Genomic DNA, 27,541 nt, shown 5'->3' with positions numbered 1-27,541 from the left:
GAAACCTCTCGTGGAAGAGCGTACCAGCCGCGGAACCACGCGGAATGTCCCAGTGAGAAGTCGTCGCATCCGGAAGTCAGCGACCGGGTGAAACCTGGGTGCGAGGCACCGCGTAGTGGGGCGGCGATTGTCTAACTCACACCCACTTTTACTGCCGCAGCATCTCTCATAGCTGCGAGTCGTCGCCTTGAGTCATAGCTGTGCTCATCTCTCACGTGGACAACAACCTCCGCTTCCTCGTAATACTTCCGTGTTTCTCTCCCACGCTCTGGGAATAATGGCCTCGCTCGCCGACTTACCTTGTGTTTTTATGCCATTGTATATGTGTGTCTTGTTCATTCGTATACATGCTACAACAAAGGCGTTATCACCATATCATTGATACAAAAAAAAAAAAAAAATTTGTTCTCCTGACTGGTAAGACCTGACTTACACTAAGTTTTAGAACAGGCTACACCCTAATGCATTAGTTGGTCACACTAAGTAGAGGTAGGTTCATTGTCCATTTTAGCGGTAATTTGTGCAATTATATTCAACTTTTTTTCTGTCCCATGCAAGTCTGTATATTCATTGCTCCCTTTTATTTTTGTCGTGGTTGCTGATTGCTCGTTCTTTCTTTAACCATAGCGAGTGAGATGGGGCACTGGCAACACGATGACTTCGAATTTGGGAGACTGTTCAAATCTTAGTTCTATCATTTATATTTACGTTTTTCGTGGCTTTCCTAAATCACTTAAGGAAAATGAAGGGGAGGTTCCTTTGAAAGACTCACAGCCGATTTTCTTCCGATCTCGCGGAATGTCTCTAATGTCCTCTTCAGTGGAACGTTAAACGCTAATTTTTCTATCTCTTCTTTGACTGGTGATAATTATAATATAATAATTATAATCATAATAATAATGCCACTGCTGTAACACGTCGTGGAGAAGTGGTAGCATGGGTGATTAACAGACTTCACTATCGATTACGTATCTGCTAGAAAGTAATCCGTAAGTCGGGATCAGAGTAATGGTTCGGTATGCGATTGCGGATGGGGAAGGACGTGGGGGGACCGGGACTACACCGGCTTCGAGATCGTTAGGCTGACTTAATCACGCCGATTACGCAAGCTTTCTGGGAGAAAATCTGCCGAGGTGCTCATTAGAGAGACCATTCCAATTTCGTCGAGGAATGAAGCACGAAAACCGCAGTAGGCGTAAATTGGGCAGCTGGACCAGAAATTGAAATTTCACTCTGTCGGCTAAACTAGGACAGACATGATGACGTGCTTCACCAAAACAGACCCCATTTTGTAGTTTATGATTGCACAAAGCCTGCCTCAGTTTGTTTTGACGACATGAACTCATAGTCGGAATTGAAATGATAAAGGTCACTGCAATGAGGAGATACTGTCTCATCTAAGCCATGGAGACAATCACCATGTATTGATCAATATCAGTTGTATATTTAGTAAATTGTATTGGACTTAAAAAGGCCATCGCTGAGATCAGTTACGGAGAGATGTTGGAATAAGACAATAGAAACGCTGATGTTTTCGCGGTGTTTCTCGTACACGAAGATCAGTGTCCACTTTTTCAGGTTACCATGAGCGTGAGTCAAGCTGTTTGTTTAAACGTTCTCGGTAAGGAAGTGTTGCCTTTTCGTCTGTATCTCCGTGATGGCAACTTTCGTTCCCGGTTTGAGGAACACTTAGGCACCATATAGCTCTGCTGCCGTCCAGCCAAACCAGTTTATCTTAATTTCAGAATTTTCAAGAAGATTCTTTGTGATAAGAAGATGCCTATATATCTAAAATAAAAGATATATTGTACAATGGCGAGGTCAGTTGCATTATACAGTACCGAGTGTTGGCCCACACCTAGAAAATGCATTTCCACATGCCGTGGAAATGCAGATACTGAGAAAATCATTAGGCACTTCTCAGCTCGCGCAAGTCAGCAGTACAATGATCCGACGACTAGCTGGAGTAGCTCCATTCAATGAATATATGCAAGAATGGAAATTTCCGTATGATGGACACATCACACGGGCACCACCTAATTCAGTCATCAGCGCACCATACCATCTCACTGTCGAAGGCCGGAGGCAACATGGAAGACCTACATTGCAGTGACTAGGCACTACAAACGCAGATCTAAGATCAAGAAACGTAAATCGACTGAAAGTGTTAGACCACTAAAAGTGGTGTGCATTGTAGCCCAACCCCTCCCCATTACTGGGCCAATCTGGACGACTAGCGACGCATAGCGATCAACTTATGCGCAATTTGATAGCTGTAATAAATAAATAAAAGACAGAAAGGAGCTCCGTGATTAGTCAGCTACTGAAGAGGACATTTCGGTAGCTCTACGAGATCTAATCAACAACAACTGATTCCATCAGGATGTCGCAATTCTACAGAAAGTGGGGACTCTCTTCATCCGTCAATTGTGGCCTCTATCAAAATAAGAGGCGATGTTTCTCGATATTTGCATGATGTGGTTGACTAATGTTGCGTCCAGTGTGCTTATGCACAGTCCAGTCACCTTAATGTGACCACCGCCTATGTTTGACGTCAACGTGGAGCAACCGCGCAGAGGGCAGGTGGCAGCGCTGGCACTGGAGGTGATATAAAGCCTGTGTGGGGGACGCGGAAAACAGTGCAGTCGTTGTCGTAATGAGGAAACTAAGCGATTTATCTGGCGTCCAAAAGGGCACGATCATGGGCTTTCGGGCCAAGCGGACAATCATTTCCGAAACGGTTAAGTTTGTAAACTGGTCGCGTGCCGCCGTGGTTAACATATAACGTGCATAGCAAAATGGCTCTAATAAAAGCTGGCGCCGAGGCAACCGTGATGCACCACGGGTCCTAAATGACAGGGGTGAATGATGGCTGCAGAGATTGTACGAACGAATAGACGTGCAACTGTTGAGCAACAGCGCCCGACCATTCAACGAACGTTGCTGCATTTGGGCCCCTGCAGAAGGCGTCAGGTTCATGCACCCATGCTGACTGCTGTTCGTCGGCGACAAAGACTGGAATTTGGACGCCAGTATAGTAATTACTGTCCGCCCCTCGTGGTCTCGCGGTAGCCTTCTCGCTTCCCGAGCGCGGGGTCCCGGGTTCGATTCCCGGCGGGGTCAGGAAGTTTTCCTGCCTCGAGATGACTGGGTGTTATTGTGTCGTCTTCATCATTATCATTTATCCCCATTACGGTCGGAGGAAGGCGATGGCAAACCACCTCCACTAGGACCTTGCCTAGTAAGGCGGCGCGCTTCTCCCGCGTCGCTCCCCTACGCTCTGTAAAGAAGTATGGGACTCATCATCATCATAGTAATTACTCGTCCACGGAGTGGCGGCAAATGGCCTTTTCAGGTAAATCACGTTTTATGCGTGAAACGTATGAAAGCAAACACCCTGCAACAATTGTCGAAAGGGTACAGGTCGGAGGAGGGAGTGTTTTGACCAGAGGAATGTTTTCGTCCATTTCGTGGGCTGAGCTCTTCGTTCTGGGAGGCAGAATACCGGTCGATCAACGCATGTACGCTTCTCTCCTTGGGGAACAAGTTCACCTTACATGTTTTTCCTCAGCACGCAGGCATCTACCGGCAGGACAATGCAACGTGTCGCACAGCTGTCAGTGTGTACGTGCGTGGTTCGAAAAGCACCAGGATGAATTTACCATACTCCCCTTGTCACCAAACTCCCTGGATGTCAACCCAATCGACAATCTGTGAGACAACCTCAATCGGACAGTTCGCGCCATGGATCCTCATCCTAGAAACCTAGCGCAGCTGCTCGTGCCACTGGAGTCGGCATGGCTCCACATCCTTCCATCCAGAACTTCCTTGACTCTGTTCCTGAATATCTCGCAGCCGTCTACGCTCCAAAAGGTGGTTATTCAGGCTTGTGACAAGTAGTCCATTAATGTGACTGGACTGTGTACAACTGCAGGTTGTGTGCTCGGTACTTATACAGGGCGTTACAAAAAGGTACGGCCAAACGTTCAGGAAACATTCCCCACACACAAATAAAGAAAAGATGTGGACATGTGTCCGGAAAAGCTTAATTTCCATGTTAGAGCTCATTTTAGTTTCGTCAGTATGTACTGTACTTCCTCGATTCACCGCCAGTTGGCCCAATTGAAGGAAGGTAATGTTGACTTCGGTGCTTGTGTTGACATGCGACTCATTGCTCTACGGTACTAGCATCAAGCACATCACTACGTAGCATCAACAGGAAGTGTTCATCACGAACGTGGTTTTGAAGTCTGTGCAATGTTTAGAAATGCGGAGTTAGCAGATGCCCATTTGATGTATGGATTAGCACGGGGTAATAGCCGTGGCGCGGTACGTTTGTATCGAGACAGATTTCCAGAACGAAGGTGTCCCGACAGGATGACGTTCGAAGCAGTTGATGGGCGTCTTTGGGAGCATGGAACATTCCAGCCTATGACTTGCGACTGGGGAAGACCTAGAACGACGAGGACACCTGCAATGGACGAGGCAATTCTTCGTGCAGTTGACGATAACCCTAATGTCAGCGTCAGAGAAGTTGCTGCTGTACAAGGTAACGTTGACCACGTCACTGTATGGAGAGTGCTACTGGAGAACCAGTTGTTTCCGTACAATGTACAGCGTGTGCAGGCACTATCAGCAGCTGATTGGCCTCCACGGGTACACTTCTGCGAATGGTTCATCCAACAATGTGTCAATCCTCATTTCAGTGCAGATGTTCTCTTTACGGATGAGGCTTCATTCCAACGTGATCAAATTGTAAATTTTCACAATCAACATGTGTGGGCTGATGATAATCCGCACGCAATTGTGCAATCACGTCATCAACACAGATTTTCTGTGAACGTTTGGGCAGGCATTGTTGGCGATGTCTTGATTGGTCCCCATGTTCTTCCACCTACACTCAATGGAGCACGTTATCATGATTTCATACGGGATACTCTACCTGTGCCTTTACAAGTACGACACAACATGTGGTTCATGCACGATGGAGCTCCTGCACATTTCAGTCGAAGTGTTCGTACGCTTGTCAACAACAGATTCGGTGACCGATGGATTGGTAGAGGCGGACCAATTCCATGGCCTCCACTCTCTCCTGACCTCAACCCTCTTGACTTTTATTTATGGGGGCATTTGAAAGCTCTTGTCTACGCAACCCCGGTACCAAATGTAGAGACTGTTCGTGCTCGTATTGTGGACGGCTGTGATACAATACGCCATTCTCCAGGGCTGCATCAGCGCATCAGGGATTCCATGCGACGGAGGGTGGATGCACGTATCCTCGCTAACGGAGGACATTTTGAACATTTCCTGTAACAAAGTGTTTGAAGTCGCGCTGGTACGTTCTGTTGCTGTGTGTTTCCATTCCATGATTAATGTGATTTGAAGAGAAGTAATAAAATGAGCTCTAACACGGAAAGTAAGCGTTTCCGGACACATGTCCACATAACATATTTTCTTTCTTTGTGTGTGAGGAATGTTTCCTGAAAGTTTGCCCGTACCTTTTTGTAACACCCTGTATAGCGCAGAGCTTGTTTGACTTCTGCGCCTTGCGTGTTGAGTCGGATGGCGCCGAGAAGTGGGTCTGGCCTTGTCGGTCGTGTTTGGCGCACATGTACCCACCCGCCTGTACACGCCACGCCTCCCTTCCGGCGCATCAGCCGATCTCGCCCTCATCTCGGCATCGGTGCGCCGCCCCAGGCGGCCATGTTAATGACGGCGCGTGTTGTCGCGGCACCGTGTGAATGCATTACCGTAATGGCCCCGCCGCGCTGCGCCGCTACCCGGGGAACGGCGGCTGCTTGTTTCTGTTTGAGAGTCGCTCCGTTATCAGCCGTCGTCGTGGCAACGTGTCCGAATTGCCGCGCCTGTGTACTCATCCGCAGCTGCGGCGGCGCCGTGCCAGTTGCGCTGCCTGCGCGGGAGGCACGTGCCGTTCTAGGAGCTGCCGTTTTTTGCTAGACGCGGTACGGTGGAAGAGCGGCTGGAGCCGTTGTGGATTTCGCCACTTGGAGTGTCGTCAGTGTCTGTCATGATCTGTTTCCAGCGTCCGGGCGGATCTGGCAAGTGAGATGCTTTCTCCTCTCTTTTTGTTCCAGACTTTTTATCCTTTCTCGGCGTTTTCTTGCCTCTCCAGGCCTGTTCCCGTTGCTCTATAATGCTTTCAGATTATTATTTCTGGAGTTGCTCGCAACATTCACCATTAACAGTTGCGTCATGACAGGTGAAATAATAGTGAAATAATTACGCTGTACTAACTACAGAAGAGACTTATATCTGTACATTGAGGTGACAAAAGTCATGGGGCACCTCGCCTAATATCGTGTCGGACCTGCTTTTGCCCGGCGTAGTGCAACAGTTGGACGTGGCATGGACTCGACAAGTCGTTGGAAATCTCCTGCTGAAATATGGAGCCATACTGCCTCTATAGCTATCCATAAAAGCGAAAGTGTCGCCGGTGCAGAATTCTGTGCTCGAACTGACCTCTCGATTATGCCCCATAAATGTTTAATGGTATTCATGTCGGACGATCCGGGCGGCGAAATCATTCGCTCGAACTGTCGAAACGGTTCATCAAAGCAACTGCGAACATTTGTTGCACGGCGACATGGCGCATTGTCATCCATAAAAATTTCATCGTTGTTTGAGAACGTGAAGTCCACGAATGGCTGAAATGGTCTCCAAGTAACCGAACATAACCATTTCCACTCAGTAATCGGTTCATTTGCGCCAGAGAACCGAGCCCATTCCATGTAAACACAGTCCACACATAAATAGAGCCGCCACCAGCTCACACACTGCCATGTTGACGACTTGAGTGGCCGGGCGGTTCTAGGCTCTTCAGTCTCGAACCGCGCGACCCCTACGGTCGCAGGTTCGCATCCTGCCTCGGGCATGGATGTGTGTGATGTCCTTAGGTTAGTTAGGTTTAAGTAGTTCTAAGTTCTAGGGGATTGATGACGTCAGAAGTTAAGTCCCATAGTGCTCAGAGCCATTTGAACAACTTGAGTCCATGGCTTCCTGGGGTCTGCACCACACTCTAACCCCATCATCAGCTCTCACCGACTGAAATCGGGGCTCATCTGACCAGTCCCCGGTTTTCCAGTCGTCCAGGGTCCAACCGATACGGTCAGCAACCAGCAGAGGCGCTGCAGGCGCTGTCTCGCTGTCAGCAAAGGTACTCGCATCGGTCATCTGCTGCAGTAGCCCATTAACGCGAAATTTCGCCGTACTATCCCAACGGATACATTCTCTGTACGTGCCACATTGACATCTGCTGTTATTTTACGAAGTGTTGCGTGTCTGTTTGCGCTGACAACTTTTGCAAACGCCGCTGCTCTCGGTCGTTAAGTGCAGGCGATCGGCCACTGCGTTGTCCGTGGTGAGAGTTAATGCCTGAAATTTGGTATTCCCGGAATGTCCCATTCCGCGTTCAGAATCTGTTAATTCCCGTCGTGCGGCAACGACCACGCCGGACATTTTTCTGATGAATCACCCGAGTACAAACGACAGCTCTGCCAATGCACTACCCTTTTTATATCTTGTGTAAGCGATACTACCGCCATCTGCTTATGTGCATACCGCTATCCCATGACTCTTTTCACCTGAGTGTATACACCTTGTCAGGTATACGTGGAGTCAAAAGGGTATAAACTCTGATTATTACGTTATGGTTCAAATGGCTCTGAGCACTATGGGACTCAACTGCTGAGGTCATTAGTCCCCTAGAACTTAGAACTAGTTAAACCTAACTAACCTAAGGACATTACAAACATCCATGCCCGAGGCAGGATTCGAACCTGCGACCGTAGCGGTCTTGCGGTTCCAGACTGCAGCGCCTTTAACCGCACGGCCACTTCGGCCGGCTATTATTACGTTATACAAGAGTAGGGTCCGTCAGAGCGGAGAGGAAAATTTATAAAATCTTCATTATTATTCGAACAGGAACACACTCTGCTTGTGATGGTTTGTGTTATATTAATGAATGATTAAGCTGAAATACTTCTTCAGAGTTCAGGAGACTTCGACAGCATGGAGACTGAATCTATCCGGAATTCAGACTGAAGACCATAATTTACGGTATGACTTTCCACTCTAAAGCGGAGTGTACGTTGATTTGAAACTTCCTGTCAGACGAAAACTATACCAAACCCGGAATTGGACATGGGTCTGTTGCCTCACGCGGGCAAGTTCTCTACCGACTGAGCTATCCAAGCACGGCTCACGACCCGCTCTCAAGGCTCCACTTTTATCTGTTCTGTCGGTAGACCAGTTACCGCGAAAATCCAAGATCACATTTTCGAATACTAGTCTGGCACACAATTTTAATCTGGCAGGAAATAATAAAGGACAAAAATGTATATGTACCGAGTACATTGGCTCATTGTTTTAGATTGTGGAGGAGGAGTTAAAACGCTGACTCGGTCATTCTGATTGTATGTTCCGATTGTTTTTCCCCTAAAACGTTAGGCCGTAGTTGGAATACTTTCTGTTCCCATGTCCACATCCCATTCCTTCCATTTGACATAGTGCTTCGTCTTTACCAGGGTTACCTTGGAAAAGCGGCGACACCACGCACCGCGTGAAGCATCCCTTCTTTATCGTCTCCGATATCGCTTGTCGGTTTCAGGATCTAATATAATTTTCCATGTGAGATATTTTGTAAAGTGTACGATCATGGTACCGCGTGAAGAACCGAGGAGACGCCAGTACCAGTCACAGGGAGCCTAAGAAAATCTGAGGATGGGTTTAACGTAGGCCGAAACGGGTAGTAATAAACAAATGTTATTGCCATCTCCACTGTTGTTTTAATCAAATTTCTCAACCTGTTCTGCCACTATGGTGCATATATTCGTTTTTCCACCCTAGTCCTGTCACGTGTGGGCTGGAATTCAACCTATTCGATTTACGTGTAGTTTCTTCCTTTCTAGGTCCGCTTCGTCCCCATTCTGTTTAGTTTCTTCATCTTTGTTTGTCTGAATGCCTCCCGCAGGCCGGTCACTCCACTTTTGGCATGACCGCGTTCCTAAGGCAACTGTTTTTATCTAATTAACAGTACGTTCGCGAAAGCCCCATAGTCGTAACAGCTCTGCATCAGTTTATTACTATACAAATGAATCGTTTAATGCTCTTTTGATAGCGCGTGCTGGAGCCATCGATAACTCTCTTGTTTATTATAGTGAACCATTTTTATCGTACCTTTATTCATACCACCACCACCACCACCACCACCACCACAACAATCACAATCACAACCACTACGACTGCGGGTGCTGAAAGGCGTCGTGAACACGCAACCATTATAAAAAGGAAAAATATTAGATAAATAAGGAATTTTCGTATTATTTGTACCAAAAACGTTTTTTTTGGTACATAAATATTTGGCTCTTATTTAAGTTTATTCACGAATATTAAGATTCTAAGATTTCTTCTAAGATTTCCTGTTTTATCCGGCGTTATTGCATTTCTGCATTTCCCATTCATGTGCACAGTCTTTATCCGTCAAGTTTGACGCTTTCAAGTTTAAATGATCCATCGAGGCAGTGTCACCAAAACGAAAAAATGAAACATTCGATCCACGTCTTTAAAAATAGCAACAGAGCTCCAGAAACGTAATGCTGTGTGTGGTCATTCCGCTCTTACAAGAAGAAAAGACAATCCAACCTGAGCCAATATCGATTTTTCAATGCCTTTGTATGATGTTTTTCAATGAATTTGTACGATTTTACTGTATTATTCGTGCTCACTTCATATGGTTTTCTTGAACAGCACATCATCCACATGAAGTGTACATTTTTATAAACAGAACTAAAATGTACGCCGGATATAATTCTAATAAAGAGTCAAATATGGTCTTCTTGGCAGCACGGACTATTATGATCGCAATAAAAGGTTTAATTAGTGTGAGAGATAGTCAAACTGGAGATAAGCGATTTGTGTTTATTAAAAGTTGTGGATTCAGGAAAATCTTTTATTTGTCAAGATCGCAAGTGTAAGTTTTTATTGACAGTTACGGCTACATTAATTAGTCATCTTCAGATCTGTAATACATAGAAAATTCCATCTAAGAAAATAATACTGTATAAAACGTTAACATAAAAAAATTAAGGCTTTCGTGGCCACCTGTTGACAAAGTACTTGTTGGCTTCTGTCTCGGGTTCTTCCGCCGACGTTTGTTTGATGATTTTTCTGACGTTTCGCCAGCACGAGTGGCTGGTTATGTTGGAAGTGACAGTAGCGTGTAAACTAAAGCTTTGACATTGACATTGCCAGCCACTCGTGCTGGCGAAACGTGAGAAAAAGTCAGCAAACAAGCGTCGACCGAACAACTCGGGACAGAAGTCGAAAGGCAGTTTGTTGATGTATGTAGTACGACACAAGTTGTTATTTATTTAGTGTACATCACCAGACACGGGACACAGCGTCATAGTTTTGTTTAAGCTGTGTTGCTTATTACACAAGCTGATGGAACAAAGATTTAAAATTATCTGTAAGACGTGCTTAAATCATAACGATACATACTCAGTGCATGAATGTCACATAGAAATAGAAGTTGAGACTACAACGCTTAACCAAGTTATCAAGATGGTTGCGTGCCATCTATAATAAAAAAAAAATGTTCAAATGTGTGTGAATTCGTAAGGGATCAAACTACTGAGGTCATCGGTCTCTAGACCTACACACTACTTGGACTAACTTACGCTAAGAACACGGCATGGCGTCTCTAACCTCTTTAATATCAGAATCATATATTCTCCACATGTCCATAGTAAGAACAAAACTGACACCGTGTGTTACTGTAAAGACGTGACACCAGAACGAATGGATAATGTTGACTAAGTTGTAGGACAGTCTCCTGTTCACTGTGTAAGTCTATTACTAAGTAAGTTCTACATAGAAAGCAAACATCATAGTTCGCTCATGACATACGGTATCTGTAAACAGGGGAATGTCCATATCGTAGCAGGCTTACAAGAAAGTAATTTCCCCCACCAGATTGCGCTATTGCTGGGTGCTGATCGTAGGAGAAACCACTGAACGATTGACAAACTGAAGTAATTTGAGATAATTTACATGAATGGATAACATAAAAAGCAGCGGCTTATAATTACGCGGGAAGTAGCAGTAGCGTATAAATTATATATGTCGTTATTTGGCGAGTAGAAATCATCATTATTACTATCATAGAGAGTTACAGAAAAATGTTAAGCGTAAAAATTGTCTTGAAATCTATAGTAAGTTGTCTCACAGCAAGAGAGATCCAGAAACCGTTCGGAAACGTGGTATGACTTCTATCTTAGTATCTAAGAAACAGAGTGCAAAATAAATCTTTACTGAGAAAAAAATCGTGCAACCGTGAGAAAGTTACTGTTAGTTAACTGGTAATAAAGACTGTAAGCAATGCCAGCCTACACAGCAATCAGCTAGCCTTACATATCGACAACATAGAACCATAATTTACACTGGATGAAAAATATTTTTGTACATGACATAGATTAGGATTAACAGCATTATAAGATAGCTCTTAAATTAGCCGTCAATTTGACGTGAAATGCTGATGCAATTTGGAGTCCCTAAATGCTCAAGTAGCATGTAGCTCGAATTCAAGAAGTGTAGAGACACGTAGTTAGGATATTTTCTGTGTGTTACAGATTTGAAGATGGCTGATTGATGTAGCAGCACCAGTTATCAATAACAAATTATACTTCCGATCATGACTAATAAAGGCTTTTTTTCTGAATCCACAACTTCCAAAAAGGTTTCCATTTAGGGCCGTGGAATGTATTTTATTCTATATGCATTTCTTTCACGTACTTTCCACTTTTTTCCGACGACGGCTGTTGATCCCACAGTTGCAGAGGTCAGCCGGTCTTTATAAAAATGGTTCAAATGGCTCTGAGCACTATGGGACTCAACTGCTGAGGTCATTAGTCCCCTAGAACTTAGAACTAGTTAAACCTAAGGACAACACAAACATCCATGCCCGAGGCAGGATTCGAACCTGCGGCCGTAGCGGTCTTGCGGTTCCAGACTGCAGCGCCTTTAACCGCATGGCCACTTCGGCTGGCCGGTCTTTATAATCTGCTGTGGTCTGCAAAAGTAATGCAACAGCCAGCGAGAAACGGCCTAACGGCAGAAAAAACTAGTAAGCTGTATGAATCTGTTTGCGGTACGTACTCCAGCGAAAAAATTTTGTAGATTATTGGGCTCCAAAGCCGTTGATCCGGGCTCAGATACCAGTCCAACGCACAATTTTAACTTGTTACATATAAGCGGGAAAGAAAATAGTTATTTTTTTGTCATTGTGCGACCTATTAAATGGCAAAGCCATCTTGAACTCTAAGATTGGTTTGACTAGCGCAGTGCTTTGTAGGAATGGTCGTATTGGAGTGGTATGCCCTTTGTACTGACATATCCGGTCGGATATATCGGGATATACAATTTAACGTAGACTCCAGCTAATGGTCTAACCTGGCATTTTTTTGCGTTAACAAATTACTGCCATGGCTGAAAGAAGGAATAAGTGACAAAAAAGGAAATCCTATGGTCGACTCGAGATGGAACCCAGAATTTTGTGGGAATGGTGGCCTGGTTCTTACCCTCTCAGCCATCGATCTGTAAACAACGCATTGTTCAGTACTAATAGGGCGAAAACTGTGCATTACCCGTTGTTTCTTGTATTCTTCTACTGCCCAGACGCGATATTACCAAACAATATCGAGCGACTCTCCACATCACTCCGTTGTTTATCTGTACGGCGTTGTTTGCTGCTTCACGGAGTTTTAGTCGAATTACTGAAAAATACGACAGGCCGTAAAACGAAAATACGGCGCTGTTTGTTATAAGCCGAACGTGTTTCACCTCGTCCGCGCCGGTATCTGCAGTGGGTTTTTACATTAATCATGTCGTGTCCTGTCCCGTCCGGCCGGAGCACGTAACGAGGGAAAACGGACTCCATCCATCCCCGCAGTGTATTTCAGTGCCGCTGGATGCCATCCTAGGCACAGTGACAGCCGACAGCGCACGGACTGTAAAATTGATTGTGCGCCGCGGCGGGTTTTGCTTCCCGCTGTACTCACCTCGATCTGGAATCAGGTGACTGTTACTGTAAAAAAAAAAAACACTGCCAAGAGCCGGACGGAAAGCTGCAGGAACAATTCCGGAGCCAAGTGAAAAGACAGCGGCGAACTCAGTTACAGAATTCGTGGAGACGAAATGGGCGCTTCTTTTATTTATGTTCCAAGAGTATTCCGCAGTTTTTTCCTTTCTCCTACAATCTTGTTTTTGCTCTTTATCTAAATACTATGTAAACATGTTCAGCGAATCTTTTTTTATATATGAAGGTAGTATCTGCTCCCGAAAGAACAGATACCAATGATGACCGTGCAGCTTCTCTAGAATGAAATGATAATTAAATTGACACCCTGGCTGCAAATACACCTTGATATACATCATTGGGAATATGTTGAAAATGTGTACCCCGACCGGGACTCGAACCCGGGATCTCCTGCTTACATGGCAGACGCTCTATCTATTTGAGCCACCGAGGGCACAGAGGATAGTGCGCCTGCAGGGACTTATCCCGTGCACGCTCCCCGTGAGACCCACATTCCCAACATGTCCACACGACTACATTCGTAGTGCACCTAATAGATGTTTGCCCATCACACTCTTAATTTTTATTATTTGTCTTCTAAGCCATGTTATATTCCCAGTTTTCACAGAAAGCAGCCCAAACCTACCGGTATTAGATGTGAGCTAGTAAAAGATATTCCAACTGTTCGGACGCACAGCTGCTACTGTTGTAAATTTAGAGACTGTTTAGCAGTTTGTTTTTTGGCGAATGTTGTCGAGAGTGGAGAACAGCGTATAATGAGCTTACTGAGTTTAACTTAGCAGCGGATTTCCCATAAGTCGTCTGAACCCACAAGCACATACCGGCGAGAGAGGCAGTTATCTCTTCAAACACGTGAGATATTTTCAAGGCATTTTTCGCAAATTATTTGGTGTAGGGCTACCTAGAAATCATCTCGTGATTTTTCTTCCTCGTAAAAGTGCGTATAATACGACAGTGAAAGACACATTAGCTACTTCTTCATCGTTATGCGATGTCTGAACAAAACTGCAAATTTCTGATTGTCCCTGTTCGTTATAAATCTACCGCCCACGCTTCTCGTCGTTTCTATAAGCAGACGATGGTACCGTTCGGGCTCCGTGAACGATTTCTTGAAATATGATGGAAAAGTGACTACAAGTTTCGGTATCTCTTTAGAGAGAGAGAGAGAGAGAGAGAGAGAGAGAGAGAGAGGGGGGGGGGGAGAGAATTTTTAACTGTCGTACATGCCTTCCAGTTAAAATAGTATTTAAAGACCCAGAGGGAGATATTGATTTCGCAGACACACCAGTGTTCGTCGTACGTTAATAATGAGTACGAGTTATGAAGTGAAGTATTTCTTTTAAAATTGCTTCAACGATACAATTTCTCTGGGACGTAAGATTAAATTCGTCCTACACATGAAACAGAGCAAAATATTTCTTGGCTGTTGGTTGGTTTATGAAGGCACTGTGCAACTGCTGAAATGTAGTCACGCAGATTTGTGCTGAGACTTGACGAATGCAGTTCATATATACTCTTCCGCTGTATTTCGAAACTTCTGAAGAGAGCTCTTGTTTATCATGTCTTCTTGGTAGCTGCGAAGGGAATGGAACAATAGGTTCCAAAGAAGACTGTTATGTCGTTCTAACACAGGTATCCTGCTCAGAGCACTCGATGTCATCTTGTAACATCGTTAATGGAGGGGACTGATAAGAACTCTAACAATGTCCTTAATTAAGACTTTATTTTAGTTACGTATTAGCAAGCACAACGTAATTAATTTTATATTGGTCGTTAGATATTTCGTTCGTCATCAAAATTTTGCTTTGTTTGTTCTAAAGAAATAAAACTCAGCGACATGGTGCAGTTGATAAGACAGTGGTCTGTCATTCCGGAGGACAGCTTTTCAAATGTCCGTCGGACAATCCATATTTAGATTGCGCATAATTTTCCTAAATAATTTAAAGGAAACGCCGGGATAGTTCCTGTGAAAAGGAAAAGGACCATTTCCTTCCTCGTCTTTTGCCGATCTGAGTTTGTGCCCGGACTGTAATGGTAACGTTTTGGAAGGGACGTTAGATACTCACGAGACTAATTATGTGACTTGCTGCTCCACGGATACAATCTGAAACGATTAATCGCGGACCAGGATTAATTCCCTGCTCTTGAACACTACCAGTCATTCTAAATATAGGGTCGCCAGCCTCGCTTTGACTCCACCTAGACAAGATTAAACTTCGCAACTCTAAAGTCAGTCATTAAAAGACCTGTAACTATGTAATTACTTTCAGGAAGGGTACAGAGATCTGACTACTAAACTGGACTAAACTAAACTGAACGCCACTTACAGCTCCTACTCAACATCCAACTAGCTTCTAACAACTTCCGCCGACAGTCTTCACGTAACACAACAGAGTGGCAGTGCGATGTCAATAAAGAGAGAGCCTCAAAAAACGCAACACTCATATTTAAACGAAGACAAATTGAATTTACGTGCTTAAATTAAGCCTCTCCAAGTCCATTTCGTTCAACTTGCTCTGTTCCTGCACGGTGCCCACTTGACACTGTCCCGCAGTACCGTTTAGGGGGGGGGGGGGGGGAAATAAGCTTACCCAGTATCGCATCATAGAGATCTCTACACGTCGCTTTTAGCGAAATAAAATCGACAGGTGTGAAGGTAATTCCAGGAGTACCCATAGGAAGTGTGATAGTGATCTAGTAGGAAATGTCGGAAGCTCCGTAATGCTATTCACAGATGATGGGGTTGTCTACAAGAAGATAACAGCGCCAGAAGACTGTAGCGATTTGCAAAAGGACAGCACAGGATTGATGAACGGTGCAAGGACTGGCAGTTGACGCTGAGTGTAAATATATATAACATATTGCGCATGCGTAGGAAAGGAAATCCATTATTGTTCAACTACACTATTCATGACAAACTGCTGGAAACTGTGTTTACCCTATAATATCTAGGAGTAACTATCCAGAGCGACCTTAATTCGAATGTCCACGCGAAACACTTACTAGGAAAAGCAGATGCTAGACTGAGATTCATAGCAAGGAAATGTAAGTCATCCACGAAAGAAGTGGTCGACCGATTCTTGAGTATTGTTCGTCAACCTGGTATCCTTGGCATGTAGGACTAATACGAGAGATAGAGAAGATCCAAAGAAGAACTGCACGTTTCGTCACGGAATCGTTTTCTATTGAAATTCCGAAAGAATACGTTCCGGGAAGAGTCGGATAACATGTTACTTCCTTCCATATACATCTCACGATACGTACACAGTGAGAAAACTCGAGAAATTACAGCCAATACAGAGGATTACGACAGTCATTCCTCCCACGCATCATTCGCGAGTGCAGCAGGGGAGGATGGCTTGAGGAATGTTGATGTAGATGAAATACCACGGTCTAAGTAGCTACTAGCACACTCGTTTAAAACGGCGGCACTCGCCTACAAAATCGGAACAACTGAACTCGAAATACACCTCCCCCGCCCAGGAAAGCACTCTGGAAATCTCTCAATTTTCCATGTTGCCAGAAATGACTCTGTTAACCACGAAAGGTGAGCTTCATTCGTCATCTGAAGTACTCTACCTCCATTCCCAGAGGGCATACGACTTCTACACCCCACGAGGGCTGCCGTCCGAGTCCTCTATGCTGCGAGCTCCAAGTCGTTCCGCAAACTTGTGTAACATTTAAATGTTTAAGGTAAACAGAATCAGGAGTAGTTTGTAGACATTTTCACTGGTCATTTTCTGCACCCTGCTAACAGAGCTTCTGTGAAGTGTTGCTTTGTTGCATTAGTTTTAGAACTTTTTCCTGCAATATGTGTCGGAAAAAAACTGTACATCATGAGAAATCACAAACAGCCATGTTGGCTCCTACTACAACCCGTTTAGAATGATTGGGGAAAGAACAGCTTATTATCTCCAGTCTGGAGAACACTACCTTCTTCCCGACACTGGCCCTGGCGGACATAACAGCCAACTGACGAGCGCACAGGCGCGGCCCCGAAATTGTACATTGAACGGGTAGTGAAACAAACCTATTGACAGCTAAACTGACGTATCCAACCGAAAGAGTGGCAATGTAGCGGGAAGTCGTGAAGACCCACAAGAACAACAGTCGCCTTGAACTGAGAGTTTTCGGCACTGAGAGAAGTTTACCGCGCCACCTGGTCGCTCCACATCTGGTATCAGCGTGAAAACGGGGCCACTGTTTGTGCGCAAAGTGCCTGGCGGGGTGGGGCGCGGAGGCGGAAAATAGCGTCGTCTCGGTCGCGTGACTTGGCCGCGTAATCTGCAGCCTCGCGATCGGCGGACTGGCGGCGTGTCTGCAGAGCCAACCATCGGTTTCCACGCCTCAGAGTGTAGTGTCGTGTTCCAAAACACCGACGGTTACCCGTTCGCTACTGATATTCTGCGATTTGGCTATTTTCCTGCTTCTTCTTTTCGACTTTTCGCCGCTTTCGGTTACGGGACCGCTACTTCGACCGCCATACCCCGTTCCATATTGAGCCAAAACAATCCCGCCGACAGAATTTCTTCAACCGAGCTCGTGCTTTGTATGTAGTTGCCTCTGTTGGATGAATTCTTAAATGCTAACAGCAAAAAGTTTTCTAAGCATGTGCTGAAGTATCCCTTGTTTTTGAAAGGTCGCCTGTGTTGTCTCACTGAGCTTTCCGTAAACTTGTTTCCAGCGCATGATCTACTGCTTCTTTGTTTTTCGGTAATAAGTGTTTGCTCTTGAAATGGGGGAGTCTACCGAGGACTGATGTGATAGTGGAAAACAATTGTTGGCAGTGTATTGTGATTTTTACGACAGTATACAAGCTTAACTCTTCAGCCAGTAGATTCACTTCATGTATATTTACAGCATACTCCGCAAGCCACCTAACGGTGAGTGGCGGAAGGTACATCTGATACCATTAATTGATTCTCCCTTCCCTGTTTCACTCACGAATGACACGTGGGAAGAATAACTGTCGGCAATCCTCTGTATTGGCTCCAGTTTCTCGACTTTCCTCGTCCTGGTCATTTCACGAGATGCGCGTGGAAGGAAGTAATGCGTGTCCGACTGTTCCGGAAAGTGCACATTCGAAATTTTAGTAGTAAACCTCTTAGTGATTCACAATACCTTTCTTGTACCGTCTGCCACTGGAGCTCTTCTGTTGAGCATCTCTGTTACGTTCTCGCGCGGACTAAACGGTTTTGTGACGAAACTGACCGCTCGTTGGATCTTCTCTATCTCTTCTGGTAACGGTTCCAGATTGATGAAGAATATTCAAGACTCGGTGAAACAAGCGCCTTGTAAGCCACTTCGTTCGTGAATGAGTTACATTTCCTTAAGATTGTTGTTGTGAATGGAAAACTTCGGTAAGAAGGGCATAGGGGACAAGTAAAATTTGTCTAATTTAAACTTTTGCTCGATCGGGATTAGAAGGCCACAGTGGCGAGAACCGTTCTGTACTGAACCTTGCTCCAAAACGGAGTAATGTTTGAATTACGATATATAATTTTCGTACAGTATAACGTCTTTTAGTTTCTTAATTTTTTAAATTGAGCTGTCAAACAGACGTATCTAGTGAATCACCGCGGATTTGAAACCAACATTCGAAATGATGACCGCTTTACTCAAGGAGCAGTGATGACTCATTGCAGGAATCGCAGGGTTGAAAGCAGATTGCGCCCTGGTATTCCAGCCAAGTGCACATGCAGAACGACTAAACACGGTGAGATATTAGTTGTTCACTCGGAGAAAGAAGAAGAAATGAAGTATAGAAATTTACACACCGCCGCCAACTGTGGTTTTAGGGACGAAGCTGTAGTGTAGGTCATTCAGCCAAGGATGGGGGGAGGGGGGATGCCTTTTCCTTCAAACTATTTCGGAATTGCCCTGAAGTATTTTAAGGAAAACAGGGAACATGCAAATGACCCAGTAATTTGGATTCTCCCGATCCAAATACGAGTCCACCGTCTTAGCCCCTGCGCCGTATCAGCCAACAGGCTGTAAGTAAAAGTTTCTTTTCGGTTTACACGCTGAGTGTTTTTGTAAGCACTGCCAGACGAAATTCCCCGCGCTGCAAAGAAGTCCATGTAGTACTAAAGTGCATTCGACATGGGAACTACTCTGCTGCAACCTGCAGATTACGCATTGACAAGGCGTGCATCGAGAAGGAATGGTTCTGGGAATTGGGCCAGGGTGTGAGGAGCGCGCCTGTGTCGGCTGAATCAGCGTGCGGTTAGGCAAGTTGTCCTGCTGCGGCGTGTGTTGGCCTGCCTGGCTAACAGTACGGTAAGCAGCCGCAGCGGCCGTGTGTGCCGTTACGTCAGCTGCTGCAGGCTCCGCGCCGGCTGGCACACGGTCTTCCGCGGCTCGACAGCGGCACTCCAGCTGAACGTTCTCTCCTTCCTCTTCCTAGACACGGGCTGCTGCCGAAAGAGAACGATAGTGTCCAGCCTGGCAATCCTCTCTGAGAAACAAGAACTGCATATCGTAAGCAGAATCGAATGTATCAGAGAGGGGTCACTACGTCGGAATTTTAAGCAAGGCGTCCCATCTCAGAGGATTGGCTGGGGTACCGTAAGATGCTGTTTCTGCCGTTATTGGACTTTTTTTTAATCACGTGCTGCCAGTTGACACATTTCGCTCGCGAGATTTGAAATGCATTGTTCAAAGTGCATCTGTTTAATTTAACAGTCTCTGGCGATTATATATAGATTGCATTGTAGTGTTTGTATTCACGATGATAGTGATACAAAAGGCTGAGGGGTGTGGAGTGGGGAACTAGGTAATAGTGGGTAACCTACTCCATTCCAGGAGCACCAAAGGGTCCGGCGAGCTTAACACAATCATCTGACGGGCGGATTGTCATGACAGTGTGACGTACCCTCACTCTGATGAATGTTTAATGTTCAGTCGACGACGACGTCCTTAGAGGCAGAGCACAAGGTGGCTTAAGGAAGGATGCGGAAGGAAATCGGCCGTATCTTTCTAAAGGAACAATCACGGCATTTGCCTTAAGCGATTTGGGGGAAATCTCGCAAAACCTAAATCAGGATGGCTGGATCCGGATGTGAATCGTTTTCCTCCCGAATGTGAGTACAGTGTGCTGACCACAGCGCTGTCTTGCGGGATCACTCGAGTAGAGAAGGGAGAGATGCTCGGAAATTTAATGCGGAGTGCGCTGACAAAAGGTCTGGTTATCAGGAAGTTTCAATCACGTATGATTATTGGAGATAATAGATTCAGTTGCAAGGATTCCGACTCGCTGTATCCAGATTAAACACCACCACATTAGCATACGTTAACGACCTCGGTTAGCGGTACCCTTTTTAGCTGTTTGCCTTCTAGTGTGAATAGTACGTAACTCATGGCATCATGGCATAGTTAATGACTTCACAGATGAAAATTTTGCATCGTTATGTGAGACAGCGCACTAAAAAAATATAGAATGTTGGTACTCCGGATTAAAAAATGTGTTCAAAGCTGGAGCGAACACCAGGATAGCCATCGTTTTCACGGCGTACACACTGTCGACTGTTCCGTCAAAATACGATTCGCGGAGTAACCTAAAGCCTAGGGGTAGCTCTCTTTTCTTTTTTTTTTTTTTTTTTTTTTTTTTTTTTTTTTTTTTTTTTTTTTTTCGTGTTACACGAGTTTCTGGGAGCAATGCTTTTCTGTACCAAGGAAGGTTTACTGGCTGTGATAAATTATGCTGTGCTCGTGCGTGTTTCATTGTATGTTAATACAGCAGTGGTTATTACGAAAGCTTATTTGGAGATATTTTAATCTTGCCATAGACGGTATTTGAATAGTTCGGATTGTAAAACACTCCGCGTTAACGGTGGTAAACGAAGCTCGAACTCGTCACGTACATCGATTTAAAATTCCTTAAAGGTTGTAGATATTTAAATTGTTTTTACATACAACGTCCGTTCTACGGATGACTGGGAGAAGCATTCACAATGAATATTTGAAAATACGTCTTGAACTGTGAGACGTTCGGTACGACTTACTGCTTGGACGGTTAACGGCAGGAGCCAGAGAAACGATGTTCAGATATTTTGTCGCAAGAGAGACACACTCGCTTGTAAGTATTGTTTAATGAAATTAGAAGAAAAACAGTGATAAATATATCTGTTTATAACGAGCGGAATGAAACGGTGATAAAGAACCGAGATGTGTGTTCGAGAAGAGAGACTGTATATCTGGGTCCGTCCATCGTGATTTAGGTTTTCCGTGGTCTATCGTACGCCATTTTAGGGGTATGTAGGAGGGATTTCTAATCGGCCATGGATGGTTCGTTCTGTTACACAGCTCACCGGTTCTAAAAAATTCGGTGCGCATGAGCTATTGTTTTTTTCACTATGTCATACAACATGATTAAATCAAATGTATTACGTCAGTTATTTATCGATATATCCGGATCGTTGTCAGTGTGGATTTGTCGAATGCAGATGTTCTGTTTCTTCTGTGTAAGAATAGCGAGGTACATATGGCTTTCACCTACTGTTGATATCTCAAGCAGTGATTTTTAATTGCAGGACTGAGATCTAACGAAATTTTATTAGAAGATAACAACTGTATCGTGCAAAAAAGTCCTACTAACCTCGACTTTGGACGCAAAGTTTTTCGGCATAGTAACCAAAGAACAGAGGACATCTGAGGTCCTTTCCTCCATTAAAGCAAAGCGTCAACTCTCAGCGAGTGAAGTGTCTCACGAATTGTTAACTCGAGGAGGACGTTGCGGGGACAGGTAGCACAGTGGGTGTGTTGTCGAGTGATGTGCAGTGGAGTGCAGTGAAAGATGGGCTGCAGCCCCGTGAGCCTGGAGACGCTGCTGCCGCGCTGCCTGTGCGCGCTCAGCCCGGCCAAGATCCTGCTGCAGGGCGTGGCCGGCGCCGCCGGGGGACACCTCGAACGCCCAGGTACGTCTGTCTGTCTCTCTGCTGGCCGCTCGCTGCTTGTTGCCGCTGCACGGTCCACACGCTGGCTTCACTGCTCGCAGATCACAGGCTGAACCGACCTCTGGCGAAGAACACCAGTGGAGACGGAAAGGGTTACACCGTGAAGTACGAGTCCGATATTCATCAAACTTTTATCATGCAACGGCACTAAATGATTGTTTCAGAACCGACGCCCATGGGCAACGTGTGTATTGTGTGTGATCCCTACAGGCACAAATACAGCTTTGGATTCTTGGTGGAATGGAAGCAAACGGACTCCGAATGTAATCTTGAGTAATTTATTACCGTACCTGAAACAAATTATGTGTCAGTTTATAAAAATTCTTGACTAATGAAAAGCTTGTAAGGGTGTTGCGGAGTAGCTTTTGCTGAGAAATAATTTTTAGGAAAAAAATGGATATGTTGCGCCGTTTTCGAGTTAATTAGCATTGAATTCAGCTAATGAATCCGTTGAGCGCTCTAATTCAAGCTGCCCACCAGAGTGTGTGTCGCCAAACGTGTTCCTCGTTTCGGTTTCCTAAACCCGAACAGGAGAGCTATACAGAAACTGAACTCGGGACGGTAGTAAGGATCTAACTCGAGCCAAAGATTGAGCTGTACCGTCCGCTACCATCTACGCCATCGGAACAACTGACACTAACAGTATCTGGCGGATCGTTTGAATTTGCGCGCGCAGCGAACTGATTGGCTAATTTCAATGCTAATTAACACGGAAAGTACGTAACATATCGAATTTTTTTCTTACTAATTATTTCTCAGCACAACCTACCCTGCAGCACCCTTACTAGCTTTTCAGGCTGTTTCTGCCAACATTGTTTGTCATCGCATTCTAGCCATACTCCCTGGGTGACATATCAAAGGACTGGATAGATCAGTGAAGGATCCCTACATTCATAAAGGTGTTTTGCTGTGAATTGCAATATGGGGTCTTGCATTATTCTGCTGGAATATGTCAATTGCCATCCTAGGCATTAACAGTATTATAACAGGCGATCATATGGCCTCCCTCTAATAAATACCATATCATTCTTGTTCTCACATGCAATAACGCCCCACTCCATGATTCCAGCAGTTGGTGAGGTATGAGTTTTGAGAATCAGTGCTGTCTGTGACCTTTCATCAGGTTGCCTACGTTCACATTGGCTACAGACACAAGCGACACTCTTCACTGAACACCACAGAATGCCACTAAATGTCGCAGCTGACGCCACCTCCATCCCACGCAAATCCCTGTGGTCTGCAGTATCGTGTCAGTGCTAAGCAGCGTATGCCAGCTCGAGATCTCAACTCAGATTCTCGTAAACTTTTCCCGACACTTGGTGACACTCTGTCTGTAACCTCTGCCCAGATTTCAGTTTTTTTAATCCATCTGTTCTCAGAGCTGGTGGAACAGTCATGTCACTTTCATGGGATGTAGTCCTGCTACTCTGCCAGGTTGTTGTCCTGAGTCTGTTACGTCACCACTCGTTCTGCATTTATGGCACTACAGCTAACTATATGTACGATCTATCGATATTGTCCTCCCATGCCACTCATGCCAATGATTCGCCTTCCTCAGTGTCCGAAACAGGTGGTAGGCTGCATGTGAACATTCTCTGGACATGAAATATTCGATCTCCACCTGGTAAGTTCCATTACCATTAACAAACCCAGTAACCATCGCGTACTCACACCATTCTTCATCTGTGTGAATGACATTTTTCTTTCCTGAAAACGCAAAAGAGATGATTGTAAAAGGATTAACTTTTGATCAGCACATCGTACAGGTTTGGAAGTATTGGAGTGTCGATTTGGTGTCGTTTGTTCAAGTGTGTTCAGGGTGTATAACACATTTGATCAATGTAATACGGACACCCACATGATGTGGTACTGGTCTCCAGTAGACCATCTCACTAACACACATGCAGGTAGCCACGTAGAATCCATGGTACATAGTAACGTGACAGAAGACCCGCCAGTTGTGTTCTTACACCCAATGAGAGCAAGGTAGTGAAAGCAAGGGATTTACACCTAGTTTTCGTCTGGTGTTTTTTTTTCCAACAGCGCGCAGTACGTAAGTTTATTGACCACTTATTAATCCTTTGGATGTGCAGTTATCTCATTGCTTTTCTGTGCGTTGATCTGACTCCATTGTCTTTTTTAACATCTTTTCCCGTTGCTCTACAAAACAGAACCAACTTCGTTCTTGTTACGGCTTCCTAATTTTTCGTCTCCGCATACGTCTCTCTCTATTCAAGCCGCGTCATGATCAACTTACAGAAATTTGTATTCCCGTCTTCTCAAGTATAGTTCCCGACTTCTAACCGCTGCTTCTCCTCGTTAGAGTTTACTTGCAGCTCCTAACGAATGTCTTCAAAAGCTCGAGTTTTGGTTCAGACATAACTTGGTTTGGACACGGAGAAAGTTTTATACGCAAACACTTCATTAATTATGAGAAGCAGATAACGAGCCTCCGGAAGAAATAAGGAGCGACATAAAACGACCCATGGCACAGAGGCGTCATGCTTTCTACATCATACAGCAAGCCTGGCCAATCAGCGCTCGGCGAGTCGTGCACTCCGGTCGCGGAGGATAAGAGGGAACAGCAACGCTGCGAGTGGACGCCGCGGGGGAATCACGGCAGCCAAGACTGATGCTATGGAACAAAATTTATCCTGTTGAAAACTCAGCTTAAAGTTCATGAGATGTAACATTTCACGGAACTCGAGGCAGTTATTTGCGGACCAAACATCACTGATTACGTTTCGGTAACTGAAATATTACGTGACGAGTCTTCATAGAGATTCCAGGACACTGCACGATTGTAGTCTGATTTCTGCTTGCATGTCAGATAGTTCTCGCTTTTGGGTGCTGATGTTCCTCATTACTTCCAACTTGAGCTGATAGACGTATAGCGCAACGACTTGTCAACAGTTTACAAAACGTTCATAAAATATTGCCCCAACAGCAATATCTTCCATTACTAGGACAAGCTGCTAAAGTCATTTCAGTGTTTGGATCAATACATGGTGCTAGCTTTATCTTTCCTTTCTGTTAAGAAATTCTCAAAAGTTTCGCCAACCTTCGGGTTTAACAGATTTCAATCTATCTCCACGTGTTTGACAACATCATGAACCATAGTTCGAGATATGTTACATTTTCTAAAACCGACACGTCTATAAATTTATAAACATGAAATTTTATCTTTCTTATAAACATCAAAAATTTATTAACATCAAACCTTTTTGTAATTCTGTTTACCGTATTAGTAGACTTTAATGTAGTTATTTTGAATAGTGATAGTTATTGCTTTGCCAGAGAAATAAAAAGCTGAAAATAAACGCATTATAAAATCATGCTTACAGAAATATGCTGCAATATTCGCCTCTTAGAAGTAGCCGCACTGTGTTTCAATACACGCTTTGCTAAGTGTCCCACATGTGCACGCTTCAGCATATGGCAGTCTCACGCATCAGCTCGGAATGGCGCATTTGGTGGAGGGAAACCGGAGCGCTGAAAATATTCGACTGCACTCGCCGAGCGCGCTCCAGGAGCGCATATGTTTGTCGGCCCTGTTATACAGTATATGTGAATTGCTCGGTAGCTCATGTCAGTGTGCCTCTTTCGCCATTAAAGCACTCATTTCCATTCACCAAGTTGACAGATCTTTTTTCCGTTAATTGATTATTTGTGTTATAGCCATTACACTGCGCTTTAAAAATTCACTGTTTCAGAAACGAGCAGTTGTGGTGTTAGCAATTTAGGGAAATCGCACCTCGTTTTAAGGCCACCTCTTGGAGCTATTTTTAATATTTTTGCGAATTTTATCCGAACGTAAAATAGGTATAATTCCGTCTAAACATAAAATTATGTGCAAATAACAAAGAGAGAGAAGAATCAAATCTACTTATGGAAAGCGAACAATGACTTCCTTTATTTTTAACAATGAATTTGCAACACGAAAATCATCGTAACAGAATTGTGTCCAACTTTGTAGTTGCTTACAAGGAATTTCTTTTAGCCTTCGTAGTTAGAACGTGGAGTAAAAATTAAATGTATATCACGGCGTAACTCTCATGGTCGTGATCTTCGTAAACAGTTTCGTCACACTAATCGCAAAGAACAGTGAATAACTCTCATGTCGCGGGAGTTGCCGTTACGATAAGGATTAAGGCTGTTCTTGAAAACACTATTCCGACCTTTCCTTGTGTCACAGAGACACGAAGCAAAATTTGTTGGATTAAGAAAAAGATTTCTTAACTTAGTGAAATGAACACAAACATTGCTGGATCTAATCCAAGGCCTGTGAAATTTTAAAATATTCCAGTGTTTAATGCTCATTTAATTGGGTTTCATACATAACACAACGCATTACCCATAGGAATTTAAATGATTTTCAGCGTTCAGGCCCCGTGTTCTGTACCCTATATATTTCTTCTGAACGCGAGCGCTTTATTGCAAGCATTGATTTCAAGAAGCAATCATCAATGCGTTTATTCTCTAACAAAGAGGCCCATGTCAGTTGTCATCATGGGCAGTCTGTGTTCAGGTGCCAGCTAGTGCCTATTATTTACGATGCCGTCCATTGTTTGAAGGGCAGGTATACAGTGGAGGCGCACATCGATTTTATCAAACGTCAGTGGTGTTTGTTTTCCTTTGACACTTGGGAGGCAACACTGGCGGGACACCACATTATGGAAGGACTTGCGGTGTTTCTGATAATCACCTGCGAAGATGTCAAGTGCAAAGTAGGTGACTTATCTACTGTAGGATCCCATGAATGTCACATTTTACGCTACGTTTCGGGATTTGCAGACGTATTAAAAATGGGGTTTCATATTTTAAAAATCGCTATTTGTCAACATTGAGTGGATACTGGAACCTTCTGCCAAGTCTCCGTTTTGAATGATACAGTTATTAAATTTCGTGTTACCAGATTCTTGTCGTTTCTATTTCTGTTCTTGGTAAACAGGCCCAAATATCTGTCCGAGACCTTTCCTTTGAGTGAAGATGTGAATGTCACATGGTGGAAAATATGAGTATTGTTAGTGCTTTTAAATTGCAGTCACAAAGTACAAAACGAAATACGGAACTTCGTTCATTGTATTTTCTGCTTTGTCGTGAACATGAATATAAAAAAGTAGAGTGGAATTGGTTAATTTTATTGTTTTGATAAGGAAACATTTAAAATTGTCGTAAATGTTTCTAGTAAGATTAGCGTTTTAGAAATGAGCTTACTGGAAGCAAACACTGAGACGCATAGTCACTGGCCAAAGTAACAAACTGGTGTATAAATTCCGTCACGTGGAAGGCCACCTTTCTTCAGCAAGGGACGTCGCTTACGTTATTAGAAAAAGCGAACTCGCACAGTCGAATCAGCTGATATTAGAAACGCTTGTGCATTGCCTTATTGCTCACTCGTGAGCTTTAAAAACGTCGTAAAGCCAAATGGGTGCTCTGAACCTAATCGTTAACCAACACCTTAAAGAGTACC

General features: G+C 44.4%; 1 protein-coding gene across 4 annotated transcripts in view; it reads left to right on the top strand.

Annotated features, from left to right (window-relative positions):
* Positions 1-27,541, top strand: part of LOC126458070 (atypical protein kinase C) — a 762,657-nt gene that overhangs the window by 106,734 nt on the left and 628,382 nt on the right. Inside the window, exon 2 of one of the 4 annotated variants that reach the window (XM_050094879.1) lies at positions 21,646-22,029. The exons of the other annotated variants lie outside the window; for them this stretch is intronic. Within the exon in view, the coding sequence (XP_049950836.1) occupies positions 21,909-22,029 (121 nt within the window). The 5' untranslated portion in view covers positions 21,646-21,908. The remainder of the gene's footprint in view (positions 1-21,645; positions 22,030-27,541) is intronic. 4 annotated transcript variants of the gene reach the window in all.

The sequence above is a fragment of the Schistocerca serialis genome, chromosome 2 (genome assembly GCF_023864345.2).
Source record: "Schistocerca serialis cubense isolate TAMUIC-IGC-003099 chromosome 2, iqSchSeri2.2, whole genome shotgun sequence".
Classification (NCBI taxonomy): domain Eukaryota; kingdom Metazoa; phylum Arthropoda; class Insecta; order Orthoptera; family Acrididae; genus Schistocerca; species Schistocerca serialis.
Note: the sequence above shows the minus strand (reverse complement) of the source record. Positions and strands in the feature narration are given on the sequence as shown.